This window comes from Salarias fasciatus, chromosome 19, assembly GCF_902148845.1.
Source record: "Salarias fasciatus chromosome 19, fSalaFa1.1, whole genome shotgun sequence".
Classification (NCBI taxonomy): Eukaryota; Metazoa; Chordata; class Actinopteri; order Blenniiformes; family Blenniidae; genus Salarias; species Salarias fasciatus.
This window is the reverse complement of record NC_043763.1, coordinates 15337754-15364498: the sequence shown is the minus strand read 5'-3', so window position 1 is coordinate 15364498 and position 26745 is coordinate 15337754. Positions and strand designations below refer to the sequence as shown.

At 45.2% G+C, this 26745-nt stretch overlaps 1 protein-coding gene and 1 long non-coding RNA gene across 2 annotated transcripts; both read left to right on the top strand.

Annotated features, from left to right (window-relative positions):
• The first annotated feature begins 668 nt into the window (after positions 1–668).
• LOC115406432 (uncharacterized) lies at positions 669–1438 on the top strand. The gene is made up of 5 exons (XR_003933530.1): positions 669–696; positions 885–906; positions 1000–1027; positions 1157–1241; positions 1372–1438. It is a non-coding gene; the product is annotated as an uncharacterized LOC115406432 (long non-coding RNA).
• A 35-nt stretch (positions 1439–1473) lies between these two features.
• Positions 1474–26678, top strand: LOC115407140 (uncharacterized). Its single transcript, XM_030117499.1, has 67 exons — positions 1474–1521; positions 1629–1843; positions 1951–2054; positions 2148–2266; positions 2375–2542; positions 2759–2958; positions 3060–3172; positions 3365–3471; positions 7522–7698; positions 7973–8181; positions 8294–8388; positions 8509–8534; positions 8713–8734; positions 8828–8855; positions 8985–9069; positions 9200–9349; positions 9468–9682; positions 9790–9893; positions 9987–10105; positions 10214–10381; positions 10577–10776; positions 10878–10990; positions 11183–11289; positions 11431–11607; positions 11882–12090; positions 12203–12297; positions 12419–12444; positions 12624–12645; positions 12739–12766; positions 12895–12979; positions 13110–13259; positions 13378–13592; positions 13700–13803; positions 13897–14015; positions 14124–14291; positions 14487–14686; positions 14788–14900; positions 15093–15199; positions 19254–19430; positions 19705–19913; positions 20026–20120; positions 20241–20266; positions 20445–20466; positions 20560–20587; positions 20717–20801; positions 20932–21081; positions 21199–21413; positions 21521–21624; positions 21718–21836; positions 21945–22112; positions 22308–22507; positions 22609–22721; positions 22914–23020; positions 23162–23338; positions 23613–23821; positions 23934–24028; positions 24149–24174; positions 24354–24375; positions 24469–24496; positions 24626–24710; positions 24841–24990; positions 25109–25323; positions 25431–25534; positions 25628–25746; positions 25855–26022; positions 26218–26417; positions 26519–26678. The coding sequence occupies exons 1-67, from the start codon at positions 1507–1509 to the stop codon at positions 26676–26678; spliced, it is 8253 nt and encodes a 2750-aa protein (XP_029973359.1). The 5' UTR covers positions 1474–1506.
• Positions 26679–26745: the final 67 nt, after the last annotated feature.

Below are 26745 nucleotides of genomic sequence, written 5' to 3'. Positions count from 1 at the left end.
ACTAATGTGGTTTCAAGCACCCGATGCAGCCAAAAGCAGGCGTGCAGGACAGCATGGTCTCTGTTCCAATTGCTGGCATTTTGGTGAAGCAAAATGGGCCCTAACTTAGTCAAACTTTCCTTTTCGTGTTTCAGCAAAACCTGACCCTAATCACAAACCCAGCTGTGAGAAACACCGTCCTGAATCGGACCCTGACAGCCTTGGCTCCTCAACTGGAAAACTTTGGACCTGAAGACTATCAGCAATGGTTCCAGGTGTATTTGACCCCTGTACTGGCCAGCCTCCGTCCCAACGACTTGCTCGTAATCCCCAGGAACATCAGCTGTCAATCATATGACGAGATGTAAGCGATGACATTTCTCAAGCCGAGGCTTGCAGAGACTTTGGACCGCCTTTATCTCAAACTTTGGCTCCATACGAGTCGAGTCATGTTAATTTCTCTTGTCTGCTTGCAGACTGACTGGTTTGAGGAGAGCCTTGTTCTCCCTGCCACTGGAAATTTCAGACAACCTGAGAACAAGCATACAGTCGCTCATGGAAATGTTCACAAGTAAGCAGCAAATAAACACCATACTGGCAGACTCTTTCTTCAGATCAATCCAGTGCCACTACAGCGAGTACAACTGTACTGATGAGACCAATCTTTTTGATTTTGTTTCCCTAAAAATAGGTTGTGCAGTACCAGCTTCATTCATGGTAAGTGCATTTCTGTGGCTGTTTAATAGGGATTCCCCATTTTTTTGTCCCCTCCTAATTTTGGAAAAAAGTTGATCCCTCCTCACTTGGAAAATGTTCATTCATGGGAAAATGTGGTTTCATCAAGATACTGTAGGGATCCCAATTTCTTTTCTCTGTACTAACAATGATGCTTTGTCTGTCTCTAGTGCCAACTCACGCCTGTCAATGGTAAGTTTGCAAAATACAAAACACACCAGTTTGTAAGACAGGACTGGAATTTCACAAGCAATGTTTTCAAATGCAAACATTGTCTCTTCACAGAGGACCTCATCTGTGGTGGACTCAACAGGTGGGTTTTTATTTTTATTTTTTCCCCCAAAGCTGAGCGTGGAAGCCCAAAGTTTGTTCCCACAATGGAATGGCAGTGTCAGACATTTACATTTATTCCGTTATTTTTATTTATTTATTTTTTTCTCAGAACAAAACTCAATGAAACATTCTCAAGTGAGGATTCACCGGTATCCGTGTGCAACTTCACCATCCGTCAACATGCCTGTTCCTCGGTAAGGTTTTTTGATGAAACCCGTGAATCCCCGACCTCTCCTTACCTATTTAGATATTCCAGTCCACAGACAAATGTCCAAGAGCTCTGAGCAGTTTGTGGATGTTTTTCATGTTCATTTCATTTCAAAGGCTGCACACCTCACTGCCACCAATTTGGCCACACTGTTGGTATGCTCCCTGCAAAGGAGGGAGTCTGACGTTGTGGAACTGTGGAAACTTCTTCTACAAAAGATTCCTGCTTCTACACTGGAGCAAGCCCTCGGGATGTTTTCCACTATGGTACAGTCTGAACCACAAAAGCACACAAACCTGCTGACTTTCTGTGTTCCGTGTTCCACTGACTGTTTTTCGTTTGTTTTTTTTCCTGATTGAATATCAATTTGTAGGTCCCCAACAGCGCCAATGAACAAACAAGGTCAAACATTCTTGAGGCTCTTGGAGAGGTGGTAATCGCCAACTTCAGCCAAACACAACTGGAGGATCCAGATTTTGTCAGCAGGTGGTTCCAGACAAACCTCCGTGCATTACTGACCTCTCCATCCACGAACTTCCTGTTCTGTCTCAGCTCCAGAAACTTCAGCTGCGCCACATACCCCATTGTGTAAGTACGCTTGTGACAGATGACTCCAGTGTCAACTAAAAACAACAGCAAGGCCTGTGATTGGTATTGATTTTAAGAGGATTAACAACTTTACCCTCAAATCTTAGCATTCAGGCATTCAACAGCATATTTGAATCCCTGGACACAGAAGAACGGCAAGCAGTTGTGACTCACTTCAGCGTCCCATTCCTTTCGAGAAACGACTCGTCAGGTGAAGAAAGTCACTCAGATTCCAAACACATTCATCTTTATAGTATGCTTCACCGGCACTCTGATGACAGGCTTGTTTTCCTCCACCTTGCAGACCCTGGCTGTGTCTTGGCTAGCGCAGACACTCGACAGTGGATACAGACAAACTTTGACAGGTTCTCTCAATTTGGAGAGCTGCAGGTTTTCCAGACCCTCAACCCAACTTTCAGCAGTGTAAGCAACAACTGCAGTGGCTGTTTTCCTTGTCAAACCTGAATCTTTTCACCCCTCTGTCTTTGTTAATGCTGCTGTCAGACTTGATATCAATTGCCTTTTTTGTAGGAGGAGGTCCTGGAACTACTCACGCCTGTTCAGCTGGCAGACGTGGTGGGGACTTCAGTGGACCCCAATGACACAGCAATATTTGATGATGTCTTTGACCAGCTTGAAGATGGCAATGCCCTGGAAAATGTGGAAGCATTCTGCACAAGAGTGATAGAGACTGACCTGGTAGGCTACTTGGAAAATGGAAGAAGAAATACCGTCCTGCACTTGGGAACAGGCGTCCTGCACTTGTGAACAGGCGTTGTCTTGTTTCCTGCTCTTTCCTCACATTTGGCATCATTTGCATGAATTGTATAATAACAACCACTTCTCTGCTTTTATCCAAATACCATGCATGGTAAATCTGCAGCATGTCAAATGTGTGCTTTTGCATGTTGACAGGCCCAAGACTTGTCACCTCCAGTGAGAGACAGAGTGATGAATAGGACATTCGACATCATCGGCCCTGCCTTGCCGAGCTTCAACCAAAGCCGCCTAATTCTTTGGTTCCGTACGCTATTGGTTCCATTCCTTCCCAGTTTCACACCAGAGATGCTCAGAAACACGACCAGGGGCATGAACTGCACTAACTACCATATAGTGTGAGTAGCTTTAAGTGGGCCAGACAGCCTCTTGTCAGACCAAACTGAAAAAGACATTCATTCCTGATGGACAATCCAATGTTTCTCTCCGATCTGTGCAGTGCCGGTGCCGTGGGCAGTGTTGCCAGCCAGGTGTCCGTGACAAGGCAACAAGAGTTCTTCCAGGTCCTCTGGGCTTTCCTGAACAATGCTACCGATGTCATCAACACACCAGGTAGAGCTAACATTGTAAACAAGAGTATCATACAGTGCCTTGCTTGAATGGATATGCTCATTTACTTGAATTTGGCGACAAGGACATCTCAAAATGGCACCAACAAGACAACCGTGTTCCACATGTGCAACTTTTCAAGAGGTCTTTGTTGAATGTACTCGTGTGGACTTGAACCTTGTCTTGGTGTCTCAGGTTGCAGGGTGGGAATTGCCAATGACGCTGAGTTTCTTGCTACAAACCTGGGTCCGTTTTTAATATTCGCATCGTACTCTCAACTCAGAGTCTTCAACCTCTCTGTGGTAAGTCATGTTTCACTGCCAGCCTCATGTGACAACTGCAGGACAACACACAGAAGCTGTAAATTGGACACATGGCCCTACTTTTGTGGGGTCGGGGCAAGTAAGAACCAATGATCAATTCCTTTTTTTGTTTACGTCATTAGCGGGAAGTCGTGGACAGCCTGTCACCGCGCCAGCGATCAGTACTTTTCCTGGATCCAGACACTGGTGCTTTGGAGAACCAGACGGTGGCGGATGCAGTGTTGACAAGCTTTCTGGAGTCCTCCGATGATCAAGCACTCATTGAGTTTTTCCAGAATTTCACGGCCATCAGTCAGCAGGTATTTTGCCTCACATCAGCATGAGCACATTTTTCCTCGCAACTTTGAACTCCAAAAGACTCGTGTGTTTGGACACATTAATACGAAACATTCTGTTGTCCCAAAATGACAACATTTTTACTTACTTGTTGCCTTGTCAATTGACGTGATTTCAAGCACCCGATGCAGCTGACAGGATGCGTGCAGGACAGCATGGTCTCTGTTACAATGGCCGGCATTTTGGTGAAGCAAAAAGTGCCCTAACTTAGTCAAACTTTCCTTTTCGTGTTTCAGCAAAACCTGACCCTAATCACAAACCCAGCTGTGAGAAACACCGTCCTGAATCGGACCCTGACAGCCTTGGCTCCTCAACTGGAAAACTTTGGACCTGAAGACTATCAGCAATGGTTCCAGGTGTATTTGACCCCTGTACTGGCCAGCCTCCGTCCCAACGACTTGCTCGTAATCCCCAGGAACATCAGCTGTCAATCATATGATGAGATGTAAGCGATGACATTTCTCAAGCCGAGGCTTGCAGAGACTTTGGACCGCCATTACGTCAAACTTTGGCTCCATACGAGTCGAGTCATGTTAATTTCTCTTGTCTGCTTGCAGACTGACTGGTTTGAGGAGAGCCTTGTTCTCCCTGCCACTGGAAATTTCAGACAACCTGAGAACAAGCATAGAGTCGCTCATGGAAATGTTCACACGTAAGCGGCAAATAAACACCATACTGGCAGTTTTTTTTTTCAGATCAATCCAATGCCACTACAGCGAGAACAGCTGTACTGATGAGACCAATCTTTTTGATTTTGTTTCCCTAAAAATAGGTTGTGCAGTACCAGCTTCATTCATGGTAAGTGCGTTTATGTGGTTGTTTTACAGGGATTCCCCGTTTTTTTTTTTTTTTGTTTTCTTTTTTCCCTCCTCACTTGGAAAATGTTCATTCATGGGAAAATGTGGTTTCATCAAGATACTGTAGGGATCCCAATTTCTTTTCTCTGTACTAACAATGATGCTTTGTCTGTCTCTAGTGCCAACTCACGCCTGTCAATGGTAAGTTTGCAAAATACAAAACACACCAGTTTGTAAGACAGGACTGGAATTTCACAAGCAATGTTTTCAAATGCAAACATTGTCTCTTCACAGAGGACCTCATCTGTGGTGGACTCAACAGGTGGGTTTTTATTTTTATTTTTTCCCCCAAAGCTGAGCGTGGAAGCCCAAAGTTTGTTCCCACAATGGAATGGCAGTGTCAGACATTTACATTTATTCCGTTATTTTTATTTATTTATTTTTTTCTCAGAACAAAACTCAATGAAACATTCTCAAGTGAGGATTCACCGGTATCCGTGTGCAACTTCACCATCCGTCAACATGCCTGTTCCTCGGTAAGGTTTTTTGATGAAACCCGTGAATCCCCAACCTCTCCTTACCTATTTAGATATTCCAGTCCACAGACAAATGTCCAAGAGCTGTGAGCCATTTGTGGATGTTTTTCATGTTCATTTCATTTCAAAGGCTGCACACCTCACTGCCACCAATTTGGCCACACTGTTGGTATGCTCCCTGCAAAGGAGGGAGTCTGACGTTGTGGAATTGTGGAAACTTCTCCTACAAAAGATTCCTGCTTCTACACTGGAGCAAGCCCTCGTGATGTTTTCCACTATGGTACAGTCTGAACCACAAAAGCACACAAGCCTGCTGATTTTCTGTGTTCCGTGTTCCACTGACTCTTTGTTTTTCTTTTGTTTTTGTTTTTTTTTCTGATTGAATATCAATTTGTAGGTCCCCAACAGCGCCAATGAACAAACAAGGTCAAACATTCTTGAGGCTCTTGGAGAGGTGGTAATCGCCAACTTCAGCCAAACACAACTGGAGGATCCAGATTTTGTCAGCAGGTGGTTCCAGACGAACCTCCGTGCATTACTGACCTCTCCATCCACGAACTTCCTGTTCTGTCTCAGCTCCAGAAACTTCAGCTGCGCCACATACCCCATTGTGTAAGTACGCTTGTGACAGATGACTCCAGTGTCAACTAAAAACAACAGCAAGGCCTGTGATTGGTATTGATTTTAAGAGGATTAACAACTTTACCCTCAAATCTTAGCATTCAGGCATTCAACAGCATATTTGAATCCCTGGACACAGAAGAACGGCAAGCAGTTGTGACTCACTTCAGCGTCCCATTCCTTTCGAGAAACGACTCGTCAGGTGAAGAAAGTCACTCAGATTCCAAACACATTCATCTTTATAGTATGCTTCACCGGCACTCTGATGACAGGCTTGTTTTCCTCCACCTTGCAGACCCTGGCTGTGTCTTGGCTAGCGCAGACACTCGACAGTGGATACAGACAAACTTTGACAGGTTCTCTCAATTTGGAGAGCTGCAGGTTTTCCAGACCCTCAACCCAACTTTCAGCAGTGTAAGCAACAACTGCAGTGGCTGTTTTCCTTGTCAAACCTGAATCTTTTAACCCCTTGGTCTTTGTTAATGCTGCTGTCAGACTTGATATCAATTGCCTTTTTTGTAGGAGGAGGTCCTGGAACTACTCACGCCTGTTCAGCTGGCAGACGTGGTGGGGACTTCAGTGGACCCCAATGACACAGCAATATTTGATGATGTCTTTGACCGGCTTGAAGATGGCAATGCCCTGGAAAATGTGGAAGCATTCTGCGCAAGAGCCATAGAGACTGACCTGGTAGGCTACTTGGAAAATGGGAGAAGAAATGCCGTCCTGCTCTTGTGAACCGGCGTTGTCTTCTCTCCTGCACTTTTCTCACATTTGGCATCATTTGCATGAATTGTATAATAACATCCACTTCTCTGCTTTTATCCAAATACCATGCATGGTAAATCTGCAGCATGTCAAATGTGTGCTTTTGCATGTTGACAGGCCCAAGACTTGTCACCTCCAGTGAGAGACAGAGTGATGAATAGGACATTCGACATCATCGGCCCTGCCTTGCCGAGCTTCAACCAAAGCCGCCTTATTCTTTGGTTCCGTACGCTATTGGTTCCATTCCTTCCCAGTTTCACACCAGAGATGCTCAGAAACACGACCAGGGGCATGAACTGCACTAACTACCATATAGTGTGAGTAGCTTTAAGTGGGCCAGACAGCCTCTTGTCAGACCAAACTGAAAAAGACATTCATTCCTGATGGACAATCCAATGTGTCCTTCCGGTATGTGCAGTGTCGGTGCAGTGGGCAGTGTTGCCAGCCAGGTGTCCTTGACAAGGCAACAAGAGATCTTCCAGGTCCTCTTGGCTTTCCTGAACAATGCTACCGATGTCATCAACACACCAGGTAGAGCTAACATTGTAAACAAGAGTATCATACAGTGCCTTGCTTGAATGGATATGCTCATTTACTTGAATTTGGCGACAAGGACATCTCAAAATGGCACCAACAAGACAACCGTGTTCCACATGTGCAACTTTTCAAGAGGTCTTTGTTGAATGTACTCGTGTGGACTTGAACCTTGTCTTGGTGTCTCAGGTTGCAGGGTGGGAATTGCCAATGACGCTGAGTTTCTTGCTACAAACCTGGGTCCGTTTTTAATATTCGCATCGTACTCTCAACTCAGAGTCTTCAACCTCTCTGTGGTAAGTCATGTTTCACTGCCAGCCTCATGTGACAACTGCAGGACAACATCCAGAAGCTGTAAATGTGACACATGGCCCTAGTTTTGTGGGGTCGGGGCAAGTAAGAACCAATGATCAATTCCTTTTTGTGTGCGTCATCAGCTGGAAGTTGTGGACAGCCTGTCACCGCGCCAGCGATCGGAACTTTTCCTGGATCCAGACACTGGTGCTTTGGAGAACCAGACGGTGGCGGATGCAGTGTTGACAAGCTTTCTGGAGTCCCCCGATGATCAAGCGCTCACTGAGTATTTCCAGAATTTCACAGTCATCAGCCAGCAGGTATTTTGCCTCACATCAGCATGAGCACATTTTTCCTCACGACTTTGACCTCCAAAAGACTCGTGTGTTTGGACACATTAATATGAAGCATTCTGCTGTCCCAAAATGACAACATTTTTACCTGCTCGTTGCCTTGTCAATTGACGTGATTTCAAGCACCCGATGCAGCCGACAGGATGCGTGCAGGAAAGCATGGTCTCTGTTGCAATGGCCGGCATTTTTGGTTAAGCAAAAAGTGCCCTAACTTAGTCAAACTTTCCTTTTCGTGTTTCAGCAAAACCTGACCCTAATCACAAACCCAGCTGTGAGAAACACCGTCCTGAATCGGACCCTGACAGCCTTGGCTCCTCAACTGGAAAACTTTGGACCTGAAGACTATCAGCTATGGTTCCAGGTGTATTTGACCCCTGTACTGGCCAGCCTCCGTCCCAACGACTTGCTCGTAATCCCCAGGAACATCAGCTGTCAATCATATGACGAGATGTAAGCGATGACATTTCTCAAGCCGAGGCTTGCAGAGACTTTGGACCGCCATTACGTCAAACTTTGGCTCCATACGAGTCGAGTCATGTTAATTTCTCTTGTCTGCTTGCAGACTGACTGGTTTGAGGAGAGCCTTGTTCTCCCTGCCACTGGAAATTTCAGACAACCTGAGAACAAGCATACAGTCGCTCATGGAAATGTTCACACGTAAGCGGCAAATAAACACCATACTGGCAGTTTTTTTTTTCAGATCAATCCAATGCCACTACAGCGAGAACAGCTGTACTGATGAGACCAATCTTTTTGATTTTGTTTCCCTAAAAATAGGTTGTGCAGTACCAGCTTCATTCATGGTAAGTGCGTTTATGTGGTTGTTTTACAGGGATTCCCCGTTTTTTTTTTTTTTTGTTTTCTTTTTTCCCTCCTCACTTGGAAAATGTTCATTCATGGGAAAATGTGGTTTCATCAAGATACTGTAGGGATCCCAATTTCTTTTCTCTGTACTAACAATGATGCTTTGTCTGTCTCTAGTGCCAACTCACGCCTGTCAATGGTAAGTTTGCAAAATACAAAACACACCAGTTTGTAAGACAGGACTGGAATTTCACAAGCAATGTTTTCAAATGCAAACATTGTCTCTTCACAGAGGACCTCATCTGTGGTGGACTCAACAGGTGGGTTTTTATTTTTATTTTTTCCCCCAAAGCTGAGCGTGGAAGCCCAAAGTTTGTTCCCACAATGGAATGGCAGTGTCAGACATTTACATTTATTCCGTTATTTTTATTTATTTATTTTTTTCTCAGAACAAAACTCAATGAAACATTCTCAAGTGAGGATTCACCGGTATCCGTGTGCAACTTCACCATCCGTCAACATGCCTGTTCCTCGGTAAGGTTTTTTGATGAAACCCGTGAATCCCCAACCTCTCCTTACCTATTTAGATATTCCAGTCCACAGACAAATGTCCAAGAGCTGTGAGCCATTTGTGGATGTTTTTCATGTTCATTTCATTTCAAAGGCTGCACACCTCACTGCCACCAATTTGGCCACACTGTTGGTATGCTCCCTGCAAAGGAGGGAGTCTGACGTTGTGGAATTGTGGAAACTTCTCCTACAAAAGATTCCTGCTTCTACACTGGAGCAAGCCCTCGGGATGTTTTCCACTATGGTACAGTCTGAACCACAAAAGCACACAAGCCTGCTGATTTTCTGTGTTCCGTGTTCCACTGACTCTTTGTTTTTCTTTTGTTTTTGTTTTTTTTTTCTGATTGAATATCAATTTGTAGGTCCCCAACAGCGCCAATGAACAAACAAGGTCAAACATTCTTGAGGCTCTTGGAGAGGTGGTAATCGCCAACTTCAGCCAAACACAACTGGAGGATCCAGATTTTGTCAGCAGGTGGTTCCAGACGAACCTCCGTGCATTACTGACCTCTCCATCCACGAACTTCCTGTTCTGTCTCAGCTCCAGAAACTTCAGCTGCGCCACATACCCCATTGTGTAAGTACGCTTGTGACAGATGACTCCAGTGTCAACTAAAAACAACAGCAAGGCCTGTGATTGGTATTGATTTTAAGAGGATTAACAACTTTACCCTCAAATCTTAGCATTCAGGCATTCAACAGCATATTTGAATCCCTGGACACAGAAGAACGGCAAGCAGTTGTGACTCACTTCAGCGTCCCATTCCTTTCGAGAAACGACTCGTCAGGTGAAGAAAGTCACTCAGATTCCAAACACATTCATCTTTATAGTATGCTTCACCGGCACTCTGATGACAGGCTTGTTTTCCTCCACCTTGCAGACCCTGGCTGTGTCTTGGCTAGCGCAGACACTCGACAGTGGATACAGACAAACTTTGACAGGTTCTCTCAATTTGGAGAGCTGCAGGTTTTCCAGACCCTCAACCCAACTTTCAGCAGTGTAAGCAACAACTGCAGTGGCTGTTTTCCTTGTCAAACCTGAATCTTTTAACCCCTTGGTCTTTGTTAATGCTGCTGTCAGACTTGATATCAATTGCCTTTTTTGTAGGAGGAGGTCCTGGAACTACTCACGCCTGTTCAGCTGGCAGACGTGGTGGGGACTTCAGTGGACCCCAATGACACAGCAATATTTGATGATGTCTTTGACCGGCTTGAAGATGGCAATGCCCTGGAAAATGTGGAAGCATTCTGCGCAAGAGCCATAGAGACTGACCTGGTAGGCTACTTGGAAAATGGGAGAAGAAATGCCGTCCTGCTCTTGTGAACCGGCGTTGTCTTCTCTCCTGCACTTTTCTCACATTTGGCATCATTTGCATGAATTGTATAATAACATCCACTTCTCTGCTTTTATCCAAATACCATGCATGGTAAATCTGCAGCATGTCAAATGTGTGCTTTTGCATGTTGACAGGCCCAAGACTTGTCACCTCCAGTGAGAGACAGAGTGATGAATAGGACATTCGACATCATCGGCCCTGCCTTGCCGAGCTTCAACCAAAGCCGCCTTATTCTTTGGTTCCGTACGCTATTGGTTCCATTCCTTCCCAGTTTCACACCAGAGATGCTCAGAAACACGACCAGGGGCATGAACTGCACTAACTACCATATAGTGTGAGTAGCTTTAAGTGGGCCAGACAGCCTCTTGTCAGACCAAACTGAAAAAGACATTCATTCCTGATGGACAATCCAATGTTTCCCTCCGATCTGTGCAGTGTCGGTGCAGTGGGCAGTGTTGCCAGCCAGGTGTCCGTGACAAGGCAACAAGAGTTCTTCCAGGTCCTCTGGGCTTTCCTGAACAATGCTACCGATGTCATCAACACACCAGGTAGAGCTAACATTGTAAACAAGAGTATCATACAGTGCCTTGCTTGAATGGATATGCTCATTTACTTGAATTTGGCGACAAGGACATCTCAAAATGGCACCAACAAGACAACCGTGTTCCACATGTGCAACTTTTCAAGAGGTCTTTGTTGAATGTACTCGTGTGGACTTGAACCTTGTCTTGGTGTCTCAGGTTGCAGGGTGGGAATTGCCAATGACGCTGAGTTTCTTGCTACAAACCTGGGTCCGTTTTTAATATTCGCATCGTACTCTCAACTCAGAGTCTTCAACCTCTCTGTGGTAAGTCATGTTTCACTGCCAGCCTCATGTGACAACTGCAGGACAACATCCAGAAGCTGTAAATGTGACACATGGCCCTAGTTTTGTGGGGTCGGGGCAAGTAAGAACCAATGATCAATTCCTTTTTGTGTGCGTCATCAGCTGGAAGTTGTGGACAGCCTGTCACCGCGCCAGCGATCGGAACTTTTCCTGGATCCAGACACTGGTGCTTTGGAGAACCAGACGGTGGCGGATGCAGTGTTGACAAGCTTTCTGGAGTCCCCCGATGATCAAGCGCTCACTGAGTATTTCCAGAATTTCACAGTCATCAGCCAGCAGGTATTTTGCCTCACATCAGCATGAGCACATTTTTCCTCACGACTTTGACCTCCAAAAGACTCGTGTGTTTGGACACATTAATATGAAGCATTCTGCTGTCCCAAAATGACAACATTTTTACCTGCTCGTTGCCTTGTCAATTGACGTGATTTCAAGCACCCGATGCAGCCGACAGGATGCGTGCAGGAAAGCATGGTCTCTGTTGCAATGGCCGGCATTTTTGGTTAAGCAAAAAGTGCCCTAACTTAGTCAAACTTTCCTTTTCGTGTTTCAGCAAAACCTGACCCTAATCACAAACCCAGCTGTGAGAAACACCGTCCTGAATCGGACCCTGACAGCCTTGGCTCCTCAACTGGAAAACTTTGGACCTGAAGACTATCAGCTATGGTTCCAGGTGTATTTGACCCCTGTACTGGCCAGCCTCCGTCCCAACGACTTGCTCGTAATCCCCAGGAACATCAGCTGTCAATCATATGACGAGATGTAAGCGATGACATTTCTCAAGCCGAGGCTTGCAGAGACTTTGGACCGCCATTACGTCAAACTTTGGCTCCATACGAGTCGAGTCATGTTAATTTCTCTTGTCTGCTTGCAGACTGACTGGTTTGAGGAGAGCCTTGTTCTCCCTGCCACTGGAAATTTCAGACAACCTGAGAACAAGCATACAGTCGCTCATGGAAATGTTCACACGTAAGCGGCAAATAAACACCATACTGGCAGTTTTTTTTTTTCAGATCAATCCAATGCCACTACAGCGAGAACAGCTGTACTGATGAGACCAATCTTTTTGATTTTGTTTCCCTAAAAATAGGTTGTGCAGTACCAGCTTCATTCATGGTAAGTGCGTTTATGTGGTTGTTTTACAGGGATTCCCCGTTTTTTTTTTTTTTTTGTTTTCTTTTTTCCCTCCTCACTTGGAAAATGTTCATTCATGGGAAAATGTGGTTTCATCAAGATACTGTAGGGATCCCAATTTCTTTTCTCTGTACTAACAATGATGCTTTGTCTGTCTCTAGTGCCAACTCACGCCTGTCAATGGTAAGTTTGCAAAATACAAAACACACCAGTTTGTAAGACAGGACTGGAATTTCACAAGCAATGTTTTCAAATGCAAACATTGTCTCTTCACAGAGGACCTCATCTGTGGTGGACTCAACAGGTGGGTTTTTATTTTTATTTTTTCCCCCAAAGCTGAGCGTGGAAGCCCAAAGTTTGTTCCCACAATGGAATGGCAGTGTCAGACATTTACATTTATTCCGTTATTTTTATATTTTTTTTTTTTCTCAGAACAAAACTCAATGAAACATTCTCAAGTGAGGATTCACCGGTATCCGTGTGCAACTTCACCATCCGTCAACATGCCTGTTCCTCGGTAAGGTTTTTTGATGAAACCCGTGAATCCCCAACCTCTCCTTACCTATTTAGATATTCCAGTCCACAGACAAATGTCCAAGAGCTGTGAGCCAATTGTGGATGTTTTTCATGTTCATTTCATTTCAAAGGCTGCACACCTCACTGCCACCAATTTGGCCACACTGTTGGTATGCTCCCTGCAAAGGAGGGAGTCTGACGTTGTGGAATTGTGGAAACTTCTCCTACAAAAGATTCCTGCTTCTACACTGGAGCAAGCCCTCGTGATGTTTTCCACTATGGTACAGTCTGAACCACAAAAGCACACAAGCCTGCTGATTTTCTGTGTTCCGTGTTCCACTGACTCTTTGTTTTTCTTTTGTTTTTGTTTTTTTTTTCTGATTGAATATCAATTTGTAGGTCCCCAACAGCGCTAATGAACAAACAAGGTCAAACATTCTTGAGGCTCTTGGAGAGGTGGTAATCGCCAACTTCAGCCAAACACAACTGGAGGATCCAGATTTTGTCAGCAGGTGGTTCCAGACGAACCTCCGTGCATTACTGACCTCTCCATCCACGAACTTCCTGTTCTGTCTCAGCTCCAGAAACTTCAGCTGCGCCACATACCCCATTGTGTAAGTACGCTTGTGACAGATGACTCCAGTGTCAACTAAAAACAACAGCAAGGCCTGTGATTGGTATTGATTTTAAGAGGATTAACAACTTTACCCTCAAATCTTAGCATTCAGGCATTCAACAGCATATTTGAATCCCTGGACACAGAAGAACGGCAAGCAGTTGTGACTCACTTCAGCGTCCCATTCCTTTCGAGAAACGACTCGTCAGGTGAAGAAAGTCACTCAGATTCCAAACACATTCATCTTTATAGTATGCTTCACCGGCACTCTGATGACAGGCTTGTTTTCCTCCACCTTGCAGACCCTGGCTGTGTCTTGGCTAGCGCAGACACTCGACAGTGGATACAGACAAACTTTGACAGGTTCTCTCAATTTGGAGAGCTGCAGGTTTTCCAGACCCTCAACCCAACTTTCAGCAGTGTAAGCAACAACTGCAGTGGCTGTTTTCCTTGTCAAACCTGAATCTTTTAACCCCTTGGTCTTTGTTAATGCTGCTGTCAGACTTGATATCAATTGCCTTTTTTGTAGGAGGAGGTCCTGGAACTACTCACGCCTGTTCAGCTGGCAGACGTGGTGGGGACTTCAGTGGACCCCAATGACACAGCAATATTTGATGATGTCTTTGACCGGCTTGAAGATGGCAATGCCCTGGAAAATGTGGAAGCATTCTGCGCAAGAGCCATAGAGACTGACCTGGTAGGCTACTTGGAAAATGGGAGAAGAAATGCCGTCCTGCTCTTGTGAACCGGCGTTGTCTTCTCTCCTGCACTTTTCTCACATTTGGCATCATTTGCATGAATTGTATAATAACATCCACTTCTCTGCTTTTATCCAAATACCATGCATGGTAAATCTGCAGCATGTCAAATGTGTGCTTTTGCATGTTGACAGGCCCAAGACTTGTCACCTCCAGTGAGAGACAGAGTGATGAATAGGACATTCGACATCATCGGCCCTGCCTTGCCGAGCTTCAACCAAAGCCGCCTTATTCTTTGGTTCCGTACGCTATTGGTTCCATTCCTTCCCAGTTTCACACCAGAGATGCTCAGAAACACGACCAGGGGCATGAACTGCACTAACTACCATATAGTGTGAGTAGCTTTAAGTGGGCCAGACAGCCTCTTGTCAGACCAAACTGAAAAAGACATTCATTCCTGATGGACAATCCAATGTGTCCTTCCGATCTGTGCAGTGCCGGTGCCGTGGGCAGTGTTGCCAGCCAGGTGTCCGTGACAAGGCAACAAGAGTTCTTCCAGGTCCTCTGGGCTTTCCTGAACAATGCTACCGATGTCATCAACACACCAGGTAGAGCTAACATTGTAAACAAGAGTATCATACAGTGCCTTGCTTGAATGGATATGCTCATTTACTTGAATTTGGCGACAAGGACATCTCAAAATGGCACCAACAAGACAACCGTGTTCCACATGTGCAACTTTTCAAGAGGTCTTTGTTGAATGTACTCGTGTGGACTTGAACCTTGTCTTGGTGTCTCAGGTTGCAGGGTGGGAATTGCCAATGACGCTGAGTTTCTTGCTACAAACCTGGGTCCGTTTTTAATATTCGCATCGTACTCTCAACTCAGAGTCTTCAACCTCTCTGTGGTAAGTCATGTTTCACTGCCAGCCTCATGTGACAACTGCAGGACAACATCCAGAAGCTGTAAATTGGACACATGGCCCTACTTTTGTGGGGTCGGGGCAAGTAAGAACCAATGATCAATTCCTTTTTTTGTTTACGTCATTAGCGGGAAGTCGTGGACAGCCTGTCACCGCGCCAGCGATCAGTACTTTTCCTGGATCCAGACACTGGTGCTTTGGAGAACCAGACGGTGGCGGATGCAGTGTTGACAAGCTTTCTGGAGTCCTCCGATGATCAAGCACTCATTGAGTTTTTCCAGAATTTCACGGCCATCAGTCAGCAGGTATTTTGCCTCACATCAGCATGAGCACATTTTTCCTCACGACTTTGACCTCCAAAAGACTCGTGTGTTTGGACACATTAATATGAAGCATTCTGCTGTCCCAAAATGACAACATTTTTACCTGCTCGTTGCCTTGTCAATTGACGTGATTTCAAGCACCCGATGCAGCCGACAGGATGCGTGCAGGAAAGCATGGTCTCTGTTGCAATGGCCGGCATTTTTGGTTAAGCAAAAAGTGCCCTAACTTAGTCAAACTTTCCTTTTCGTGTTTCAGCAAAACCTGACCCTAATCACAAACCCAGCTGTGAGAAACACCGTCCTGAATCGGACCCTGACAGCCTTGGCTCCTCAACTGGAAAACTTTGGACCTGAAGACTATCAGCTATGGTTCCAGGTGTATTTGACCCCTGTACTGGCCAGCCTCCGTCCCAACGACTTGCTCGTAATCCCCAGGAACATCAGCTGTCAATCATATGACGAGATGTAAGCGATGACATTTCTCAAGCCGAGGCTTGCAGAGACTTTGGACCGCCATTACGTCAAACTTTGGCTCCATACGAGTCGAGTCATGTTAATTTCTCTTGTCTGCTTGCAGACTGACTGGTTTGAGGAGAGCCTTGTTCTCCCTGCCACTGGAAATTTCAGACAACCTGAGAACAAGCATACAGTCGCTCATGGAAATGTTCACACGGTAAGCGGCAAATAAACACCATACTGGCAGTTTTTTTTTTCAGATCAATCCAATGCCACTACAGCGAGAACAGCTGTACTGATGAGACCAATCTTTTTGATTTTGTTTCCCTAAAAATAGGTTGTGCAGTACCAGCTTCATTCATGGTAAGTGCGTTTATGTGGTTGTTTTACAGGGATTCCCCGTTTTTTTTTTTTTTTTGTTTTCTTTTTTCCCTCCTCACTTGGAAAATGTTCATTCATGGGAAAATGTGGTTTCATCAAGATACTGTAGGGATCCCAATTTCTTTTCTCTGTACTAACAATGATGCTTTGTCTGTCTCTAGTGCCAACTCACGCCTGTCAATGGTAAGTTTGCAAAATACAAAACACACCAGTTTGTAAGACAGGACTGGAATTTCACAAGCAATGTTTTCAAATGCAAACATTGTCTCTTCACAGAGGACCTCATCTGTGGTGGACTCAACAGGTGGGTTTTTATTTTTATTTTTTCCCCCAAAGCTGAGCGTGGAAGCCCAAAGTTTGTTCCCACAATGGAATGGCAGTGTCAGACATTTACATTTATTCCGTTATTTTTATTTATTTATTTTTTTCTCAGAACAAAACTCAATGAAACATTCTCAAGTGAGGATTCACCGGTATCCGTGTGCAACTTCACCATCCGTCAACATGCCTGTTCCTCGGTAAGGTTTTTTGATGAAACCCGTGAATCCCCAACCTCTCCTTACCTATTTAGATATTCCAGTCCACAGACAAATGTCCAAGAGCTGTGAGCCATTTGTGGATGTTTTTCATGTTCATTTCATTTCAAAGGCTGCACACCTCACTGCCACCAATTTGGCCACACTGTTGGTATGCTCCCTGCAAAGGAGGGAGTCTGACGTTGTGGAATTGTGGAAACTTCTCCTACAAAAGATTCCTGCTTCTACACTGGAGCAAGCCCTCGTGATGTTTTCCACTATGGTACAGTCTGAACCACAAAAGCACACAAGCCTGCTGATTTTCTGTGTTCCGTGTTCCACTGACTCTTTGTTTTTCTTTTGTTTTTGTTTTTTTTTTCTGATTGAATATCAATTTGTAGGTCCCCAACAGCGCCAATGAACAAACAAGGTCAAACATTCTTGAGGCTCTTGGAGAGGTGGTAATCGCCAACTTCAGCCAAACACAACTGGAGGATCCAGATTTTGTCAGCAGGTGGTTCCAGACGAACCTCCGTGCATTACTGACCTCTCCATCCACGAACTTCCTGTTCTGTCTCAGCTCCAGAAACTTCAGCTGCGCCACATACCCCATTGTGTAAGTACGCTTGTGACAGATGACTCCAGTGTCAACTAAAAACAACAGCAAGGCCTGTGATTGGTATTGATTTTAAGAGGATTAACAACTTTACCCTCAAATCTTAGCATTCAGGCATTCAACAGCATATTTGAATCCCTGGACACAGAAGAACGGCAAGCAGTTGTGACTCACTTCAGCGTCCCATTCCTTTCGAGAAACGACTCGTCAGGTGAAGAAAGTCACTCAGATTCCAAACACATTCATCTTTATAGTATGCTTCACCGGCACTCTGATGACAGGCTTGTTTTCCTCCACCTTGCAGACCCTGGCTGTGTCTTGGCTAGCGCAGACACTCGACAGTGGATACAGACAAACTTTGACAGGTTCTCTCAATTTGGAGAGCTGCAGGTTTTCCAGACCCTCAACCCAACTTTCAGCAGTGTAAGCAACAACTGCAGTGGCTGTTTTCCTTGTCAAACCTGAATCTTTTAACCCCTTGGTCTTTGTTAATGCTGCTGTCAGACTTGATATCAATTGCCTTTTTTGTAGGAGGAGGTCCTGGAACTACTCACGCCTGTTCAGCTGGCAGACGTGGTGGGGACTTCAGTGGACCCCAATGACACAGCAATATTTGATGATGTCTTTGACCGGCTTGAAGATGGCAATGCCCTGGAAAATGTGGAAGCATTCTGCGCAAGAGCCATAGAGACTGACCTGGTAGGCTACTTGGAAAATGGGAGAAGAAATGCCGTCCTGCTCTTGTGAACCGGCGTTGTCTTCTCTCCTGCACTTTTCTCACATTTGGCATCATTTGCATGAATTGTATAATAACATCCACTTCTCTGCTTTTATCCAAATACCATGCATGGTAAATCTGCAGCATGTCAAATGTGTGCTTTTGCATGTTGACAGGCCCAAGACTTGTCACCTCCAGTGAGAGACAGAGTGATGAATAGGACATTCGACATCATCGGCCCTGCCTTGCCGAGCTTCAACCAAAGCCGCCTTATTCTTTGGTTCCGTACGCTATTGGTTCCATTCCTTCCCAGTTTCACACCAGAGATGCTCAGAAACACGACCAGGGGCATGAACTGCACTAACTACCATATAGTGTGAGTAGCTTTAAGTGGGCCAGACAGCCTCTTGTCAGACCAAACTGAAAAAGACATTCATTCCTGATGGACAATCCAATGTGTCCTTCCGGTATGTGCAGTGTCGGTGCAGTGGGCAGTGTTGCCAGCCAGGTGTCCTTGACAAGGCAACAAGAGATCTTCCAGGTCCTCTGGGCTTTCCTGAACAATGCTACCGATGTCATCAACACACCAGGTAGAGCTAACATTGTAAACAAGAGTATCATACAGTGCCTTGCTTGAATGGATATGCTCATTTACTTGAATTTGGCGACAAGGACATCTCAAAATGGCACCAACAAGACAACCGTGTTCCACATGTGCAACTTTTCAAGAGGTCTTTGTTGAATGTACTCGTGTGGACTTGAACCTTGTCTTGGTGTCTCAGGTTGCAGGGTGGGAATTGCCAATGACGCTGAGTTTCTTGCTACAAACCTGGGTCCGTTTTTAATATTCGCATCGTACTCTCAACTCAGAGTCTTCAACCTCTCTGTGGTAAGTCATGTTTCACTGCCAGCCTCATGTGACAACTGCAGGACAACATCCAGAAGCTGTAAATGTGACACATGGCCCTAGTTTTGTGGGGTCGGGGCAAGTAAGAACCAATGATCAATTCCTTTTTGTGTGCGTCATCAGCTGGAAGTTGTGGACAGCCTGTCACCGCGCCAGCGATCGGAACTTTTCCTGGATCCAGACACTGGTGCTTTGGAGAACCAGACGGTGGCGGATGCAGTGTTGACAAGCTTTCTGGAGTCCCCCGATGATCAAGCGCTCACTGAGTATTTCCAGAATTTCACAGTCATCAGCCAGCAGGTATTTTGCCTCACATCAGCATGAGCACATTTTTCCTCACGACTTTGACCTCCAAAAGACTCGTGTGTTTGGACACATTAATATGAAGCATTCTGCTGTCCCAAAATGACAACATTTTTACCTGCTCGTTGCCTTGTCAATTGACGTGATTTCAAGCACCCGATGCAGCCGACAGGATGCGTGCAGGAAAGCATGGTCTCTGTTGCAATGGCCGGCATTTTTGGTTAAGCAAAAAGTGCCCTAACTTAGTCAAACTTTCCTTTTCGTGTTTCAGCAAAACCTGACCCTAATCACAAACCCAGCTGTGAGAAACACCGTCCTGAATCGGACCCTGACAGCCTTGGCTCCTCAACTGGAAAACTTTGGACCTGAAGACTATCAGCTATGGTTCCAGGTGTATTTGACCCCTGTACTGGCCAGCCTCCGTCCCAACGACTTGCTCGTAATCCCCAGGAACATCAGCTGTCAATCATATGACGAGATGTAAGCGATGACATTTCTCAAGCCGAGGCTTGCAGAGACTTTGGACCGCCATTACGTCAAACTTTGGCTCCATACGAGTCGAGTCATGTTAATTTCTCTTGTCTGCTTGCAGACTGACTGGTTTGAGGAGAGCCTTGTTCTCCCTGCCACTGGAAATTTCAGACAACCTGAGAACAAGCATACAGTCGCTCATGGAAATGTTCACACGTAAGCGGCAAATAAACACCATACTGGCAGTTTTTTTTTTCAGATCAATCCAATGCCACTACAGCGAGAACAGCTGTACTGATGAGACCAATCTTTTTGATTTTGTTTCCCTAAAAATAGGTTGTGCAGTACCAGCTTCATTCATGGTAAGTGCGTTTATGTGGTTGTTTTACAGGGATTCCCCGTTTTTTTTTTTTTTTGTTTTCTTTTTTCCCTCCTCACTTGGAAAATGTTCATTCATGGGAAAATGTGGTTTCATCAAGATACTGTAGGGATCCCAATTTCTTTTCTCTGTACTAACAATGATGCTTTGTCTGTCTCTAGTGCCAACTCACGCCTGTCAATGGTAAGTTTGCAAAATACAAAACACACCAGTTTGTAAGACAGGACTGGAATTTCACAAGCAATGTTTTCAAATGCAAACATTGTCTCTTCACAGAGGACCTCATCTGTGGTGGACTCAACAGGTGGGTTTTTATTTTTATTTTTTCCCCCAAAGCTGAGCGTGGAAGCCCAAAGTTTGTTCCCACAATGGAATGGCAGTGTCAGACATTTACATTTATTCCGTTATTTTTATTTATTTTTTTTTTTCTCAGAACAAAACTCAATGAAACATTCTCAAGTGAGGATTCACCGGTATCCGTGTGCAACTTCACCATCCGTCAACATGCCTGTTCCTCGGTAAGGTTTTTTGATGAAACCCGTGAATCCCCAACCTCTCCTTACCTATTTAGATATTCCAGTCCACAGACAAATGTCCAAGAGCTGTGAGCCATTTGTGGATGTTTTTCATGTTCATTTCATTTCAAAGGCTGCACACCTCACTGCCACCAATTTGGCCACACTGTTGGTATGCTCCCTGCAAAGGAGGGAGTCTGACGTTGTGGAATTGTGGAAACTTCTCCTACAAAAGATTCCTGCTTCTACACTGGAGCAAGCCCTCGTGATGTTTTCCACTATGGTACAGTCTGAACCACAAAAGCACACAAGCCTGCTGATTTTCTGTGTTCCGTGTTCCACTGACTCTTTGTTTTTCTTTTGTTTTTGTTTTTTTTTCTGATTGAATATCAATTTGTAGGTCCCCAACAGCGCCAATGAACAAACAAGGTCAAACATTCTTGAGGCTCTTGGAGAGGTGGTAATCGCCAACTTCAGCCAAACACAACTGGAGGATCCAGATTTTGTCAGCAGGTGGTTCCAGACGAACCTCCGTGCATTACTGACCTCTCCATCCACGAACTTCCTGTTCTGTCTCAGCTCCAGAAACTTCAGCTGCGCCACATACCCCATTGTGTAAGTACGCTTGTGACAGATGACTCCAGTGTCAACTAAAAACAACAGCAAGGCCTGTGATTGGTATTGATTTTAAGAGGATTAACAACTTTACCCTCAAATCTTAGCATTCAGGCATTCAACAGCATATTTGAATCCCTGGACACAGAAGAACGGCAAGCAGTTGTGACTCACTTCAGCGTCCCATTCCTTTCGAGAAACGACTCGTCAGGTGAAGAAAGTCACTCAGATTCCAAACACATTCATCTTTATAGTATGCTTCACCGGCACTCTGATGACAGGCTTGTTTTCCTCCACCTTGCAGACCCTGGCTGTGTCTTGGCTAGCGCAGACACTCGACAGTGGATACAGACAAACTTTGACAGGTTCTCTCAATTTGGAGAGCTGCAGGTTTTCCAGACCCTCAACCCAACTTTCAGCAGTGTAAGCAACAACTGCAGTGGCTGTTTTCCTTGTCAAACCTGAATCTTTTAACCCCTTGGTCTTTGTTAATGCTGCTGTCAGACTTGATATCAATTGCCTTTTTTGTAGGAGGAGGTCCTGGAACTACTCACGCCTGTTCAGCTGGCAGACGTGGTGGGGACTTCAGTGGACCCCAATGACACAGCAATATTTGATGATGTCTTTGACCGGCTTGAAGATGGCAATGCCCTGGAAAATGTGGAAGCATTCTGCGCAAGAGCCATAGAGACTGACCTGGTAGGCTACTTGGAAAATGGGAGAAGAAATGCCGTCCTGCTCTTGTGAACCGGCGTTGTCTTCTCTCCTGCACTTTTCTCACATTTGGCATCATTTGCATGAATTGTATAATAACATCCACTTCTCTGCTTTTATCCAAATACCATGCATGGTAAATCTGCAGCATGTCAAATGTGTGCTTTTGCATGTTGACAGGCCCAAGACTTGTCACCTCCAGTGAGAGACAGAGTGATGAATAGGACATTCGACATCATCGGCCCTGCCTTGCCGAGCTTCAACCAAAGCCGCCTAATTCTTTGGTTCCGTACGCTATTGGTTCCATTCCTTCCCAGTTTCACACCAGAGATGCTCAGAAACACGACCAGGGGCATGAACTGCACTAACTACCATATAGTGTGAGTAGCTTTAAGTGGGCCAGACAGCCTCTTGTCAGACCAAACTGAAAAAGACATTCATTCCTGATGGACAATCCAATGTGTCCTTCCGATCTGTGCAGTGTCGGTGCAGTGGGCAGTGTTGCCAGCCAGGTGTCCGTGACAAGGCAACAAGAGTTCTTCCAGGTCCTCTTGGCTTTCCTGAACAATGCTACCGATGTCATCAACACACCAGGTAGAGCTAACATTGTAAACAAGAGTATCATACAGTGCCTTGCTTGAATGGATATGCTCATTTACTTGAATTTGGCGACAAGGACATCTCAAAATGGCACCAACAAGACAACCGTGTTCCACATGTGCAACTTTTCAAGAGGTCTTTGTTGAATGTACTCGTGTGGACTTGAACCTTGTCTTGGTGTCTCAGGTTGCAGGGTGGGAATTGCCAATGACGCTGAGTTTCTTGCTACAAACCTGGGTCCGTTTTTAATATTCGCATCGTACTCTCAACTCAGAGTCTTCAACCTCTCTGTGGTAAGTCATGTTTCACTGCCAGCCTCATGTGACAACTGCAGGACAACATCCAGAAGCTGTAAATGTGACACATGGCCCTAGTTTTGTGGGGTCGGGGCAAGTAAGAACCAATGATCAATTCCTTTTTGTGTGCGTCATCAGCTGGAAGTTGTGGACAGCCTGTCACCGCGCCAGCGATCGGAACTTTTCCTGGATCCAGACACTGGTGCTTTGGAGAACCAGACGGTGGCGGATGCAGTGTTGACAAGCTTTCTGGAGTCCCCCGATGATCAAGCGCTCACTGAGTATTTCCAGAATTTCACAGTCATCAGCCAGCAGGTATTTTGCCTCACATCAGCATGAGCACATTTTTCCTCACGACTTTGACCTCCAAAAGACTCGTGTGTTTGGACACATTAATATGAAGCGTTCTGCTGTCCCAAAATGACAACATTTTTACCTGCTCGTTGCCTTGTCAATTGACGTGATTTCAAGCACCCGATGCAGCCGACAGGATGCGTGCAGGAAAGCATGGTCTCTGTTGCAATGGCCGGCATTTTTGGTTAAGCAAAAAGTGCCCTAACTTAGTCAAACTTTCCTTTTCGTGTTTCAGCAAAACCTGACCCTAATCACAAACCCAGCTGTGAGAAACACCGTCCTGAATCGGACCCTGACAGCCTTGGCTCCTCAACTGGAAAACTTTGGACCTGAAGACTATCAGCTATGGTTCCAGGTGTATTTGACCCCTGTACTGGCCAGCCTCCGTCCCAACGACTTGCTCGTAATCCCCAGGAACATCAGCTGTCAATCATATGACGAGATGTAAGCGATGACATTTCTCAAGCCGAGGCTTGCAGAGACTTTGGACCGCCATTACGTCAAACTTTGGCTCCATACGAGTCGAGTCATGTTAATTTCTCTTGTCTGCTTGCAGACTGACTGGTTTGAGGAGAGCCTTGTTCTCCCTGCCACTGGAAATTTCAGACAACCTGAGAACAAGCATACAGTCGCTCATGGAAATGTTCACACGTAAGCGGCAAATAAACACCATACTGGCAGTTTTTTTTTTCAGATCAATCCAATGCCACTACAGCGAGAACAGCTGTACTGATGAGACCAATCTTTTTGATTTTGTTTCCCTAAAAATAGGTTGTGCAGTACCAGCTTCATTCATGGTAAGTGCGTTTATGTGGTTGTTTTACAGGGATTCCCCGTTTTTTTTTTTTTTTTGTTTTCTTTTTTCCCTCCTCACTTGGAAAATGTTCATTCATGGGAAAATGTGGTTTCATCAAGATACTGTAGGGATCCCAATTTCTTTTCTCTGTACTAACAATGATGCTTTGTCTGTCTCTAGTGCCAACTCACGCCTGTCAATGGTAAGTTTGCAAAATACAAAACACACCAGTTTGTAAGACAGGACTGGAATTTCACAAGCAATGTTTTCAAATGCAAACATTGTCTCTTCACAGAGGACCTCATCTGTGGTGGACTCAACAGGTGGGTTTTTATTTTTATTTTTTCCCCCAAAGCTGAGCGTGGAAGCCCAAAGTTTGTTCCCACAATGGAATGGCAGTGTCAGACATTTACATTTATTCCGTTATTTTTATTTATTCTTTTTTTTCTCAGAACAAAACTCAATGAAACATTCTCAAGTGAGGATTCACCGGTATCCGTGTGCAACTTCACCATCCGTCAACATGCCTGTTCCTCGGTAAGGTTTTTTGATGAAACCCGTGAATCCCCAACCTCTCCTTACCTATTTAGATATTCCAGTCCACAGACAAATGTCCAAGAGCTGTGAGCCATTTGTGGATGTTTTTCATGTTCATTTCATTTCAAAGGCTGCACACCTCACTGCCACCAATTTGGCCACACTGTTGGTATGCTCCCTGCAAAGGAGGGAGTCTGACGTTGTGGAATTGTGGAAACTTCTCCTACAAAAGATTCCTGCTTCTACACTGGAGCAAGCCCTCGTGATGTTTTCCACTATGGTACAGTCTGAACCACAAAAGCACACAAGCCTGCTGATTTTCTGTGTTCCGTGTTCCACTGACTCTTTGTTTTTCTTTTGTTTTTGTTTTTTTTTTCTGATTGAATATCAATTTGTAGGTCCCCAACAGCGCTAATGAACAAACAAGGTCAAACATTCTTGAGGCTCTTGGAGAGGTGGTAATCGCCAACTTCAGCCAAACACAACTGGAGGATCCAGATTTTGTCAGCAGGTGGTTCCAGACGAACCTCCGTGCATTACTGACCTCTCCATCCACGAACTTCCTGTTCTGTCTCAGCTCCAGAAACTTCAGCTGCGCCACATACCCCATTGTGTAAGTACGCTTGTGACAGATGACTCCAGTGTCAACTAAAAACAACAGCAAGGCCTGTGATTGGTATTGATTTTAAGAGGATTAACAACTTTACCCTCAAATCTTAGCATTCAGGCATTCAACAGCATATTTGAATCCCTGGACACAGAAGAACGGCAAGCAGTTGTGACTCACTTCAGCGTCCCATTCCTTTCGAGAAACGACTCGTCAGGTGAAGAAAGTCACTCAGATTCCAAACACATTCATCTTTATAGTATGCTTCACCGGCACTCTGATGACAGGCTTGTTTTCCTCCACCTTGCAGACCCTGGCTGTGTCTTGGCTAGCGCAGACACTCGACAGTGGATACAGACAAACTTTGACAGGTTCTCTCAATTTGGAGAGCTGCAGGTTTTCCAGACCCTCAACCCAACTTTCAGCAGTGTAAGCAACAACTGCAGTGGCTGTTTTCCTTGTCAAACCTGAATCTTTTAACCCCTTGGTCTTTGTTAATGCTGCTGTCAGACTTGATATCAATTGCCTTTTTTGTAGGAGGAGGTCCTGGAACTACTCACGCCTGTTCAGCTGGCAGACGTGGTGGGGACTTCAGTGGACCCCAATGACACAGCAATATTTGATGATGTCTTTGACCGGCTTGAAGATGGCAATGCCCTGGAAAATGTGGAAGCATTCTGCGCAAGAGCCATAGAGACTGACCTGGTAGGCTACTTGGAAAATGGGAGAAGAAATGCCGTCCTGCTCTTGTGAACCGGCGTTGTCTTCTCTCCTGCACTTTTCTCACATTTGGCATCATTTGCATGAATTGTATAATAACATCCACTTCTCTGCTTTTATCCAAATACCATGCATGGTAAATCTGCAGCATGTCAAATGTGTGCTTTTGCATGTTGACAGGCCCAAGACTTGTCACCTCCAGTGAGAGACAGAGTGATGAATAGGACATTCGACATCATCGGCCCTGCCTTGCCGAGCTTCAACCAAAGCCGCCTTATTCTTTGGTTCCGTACGCTATTGGTTCCATTCCTTCCCAGTTTCACACCAGAGATGCTCAGAAACACGACCAGGGGCATGAACTGCACTAACTACCATATAGTGTGAGTAGCTTTAAGTGGGCCAGACAGCCTCTTGTCAGACCAAACTGAAAAAGACATTCATTCCTGATGGACAATCCAATGTTTCCCTCCGATCTGTGCAGTGCCGGGGCCGTGGGCAGTGTTGCCAGCCAGGTGTCCGTGACAAGGCAACAAGAGTTCTTCCAGGTCCTCTGGGCTTTCCTGAACAATGCTACCGATGTCATCAACACACCAGGTAGAGCTAACATTGTAAACAAGAGTATCATACAGTGCCTTGCTTGAATGGATATGCTCATTTACTTGAATTTGGCGACAAGGACATCTCAAAATGGCACCAACAAGACAACCG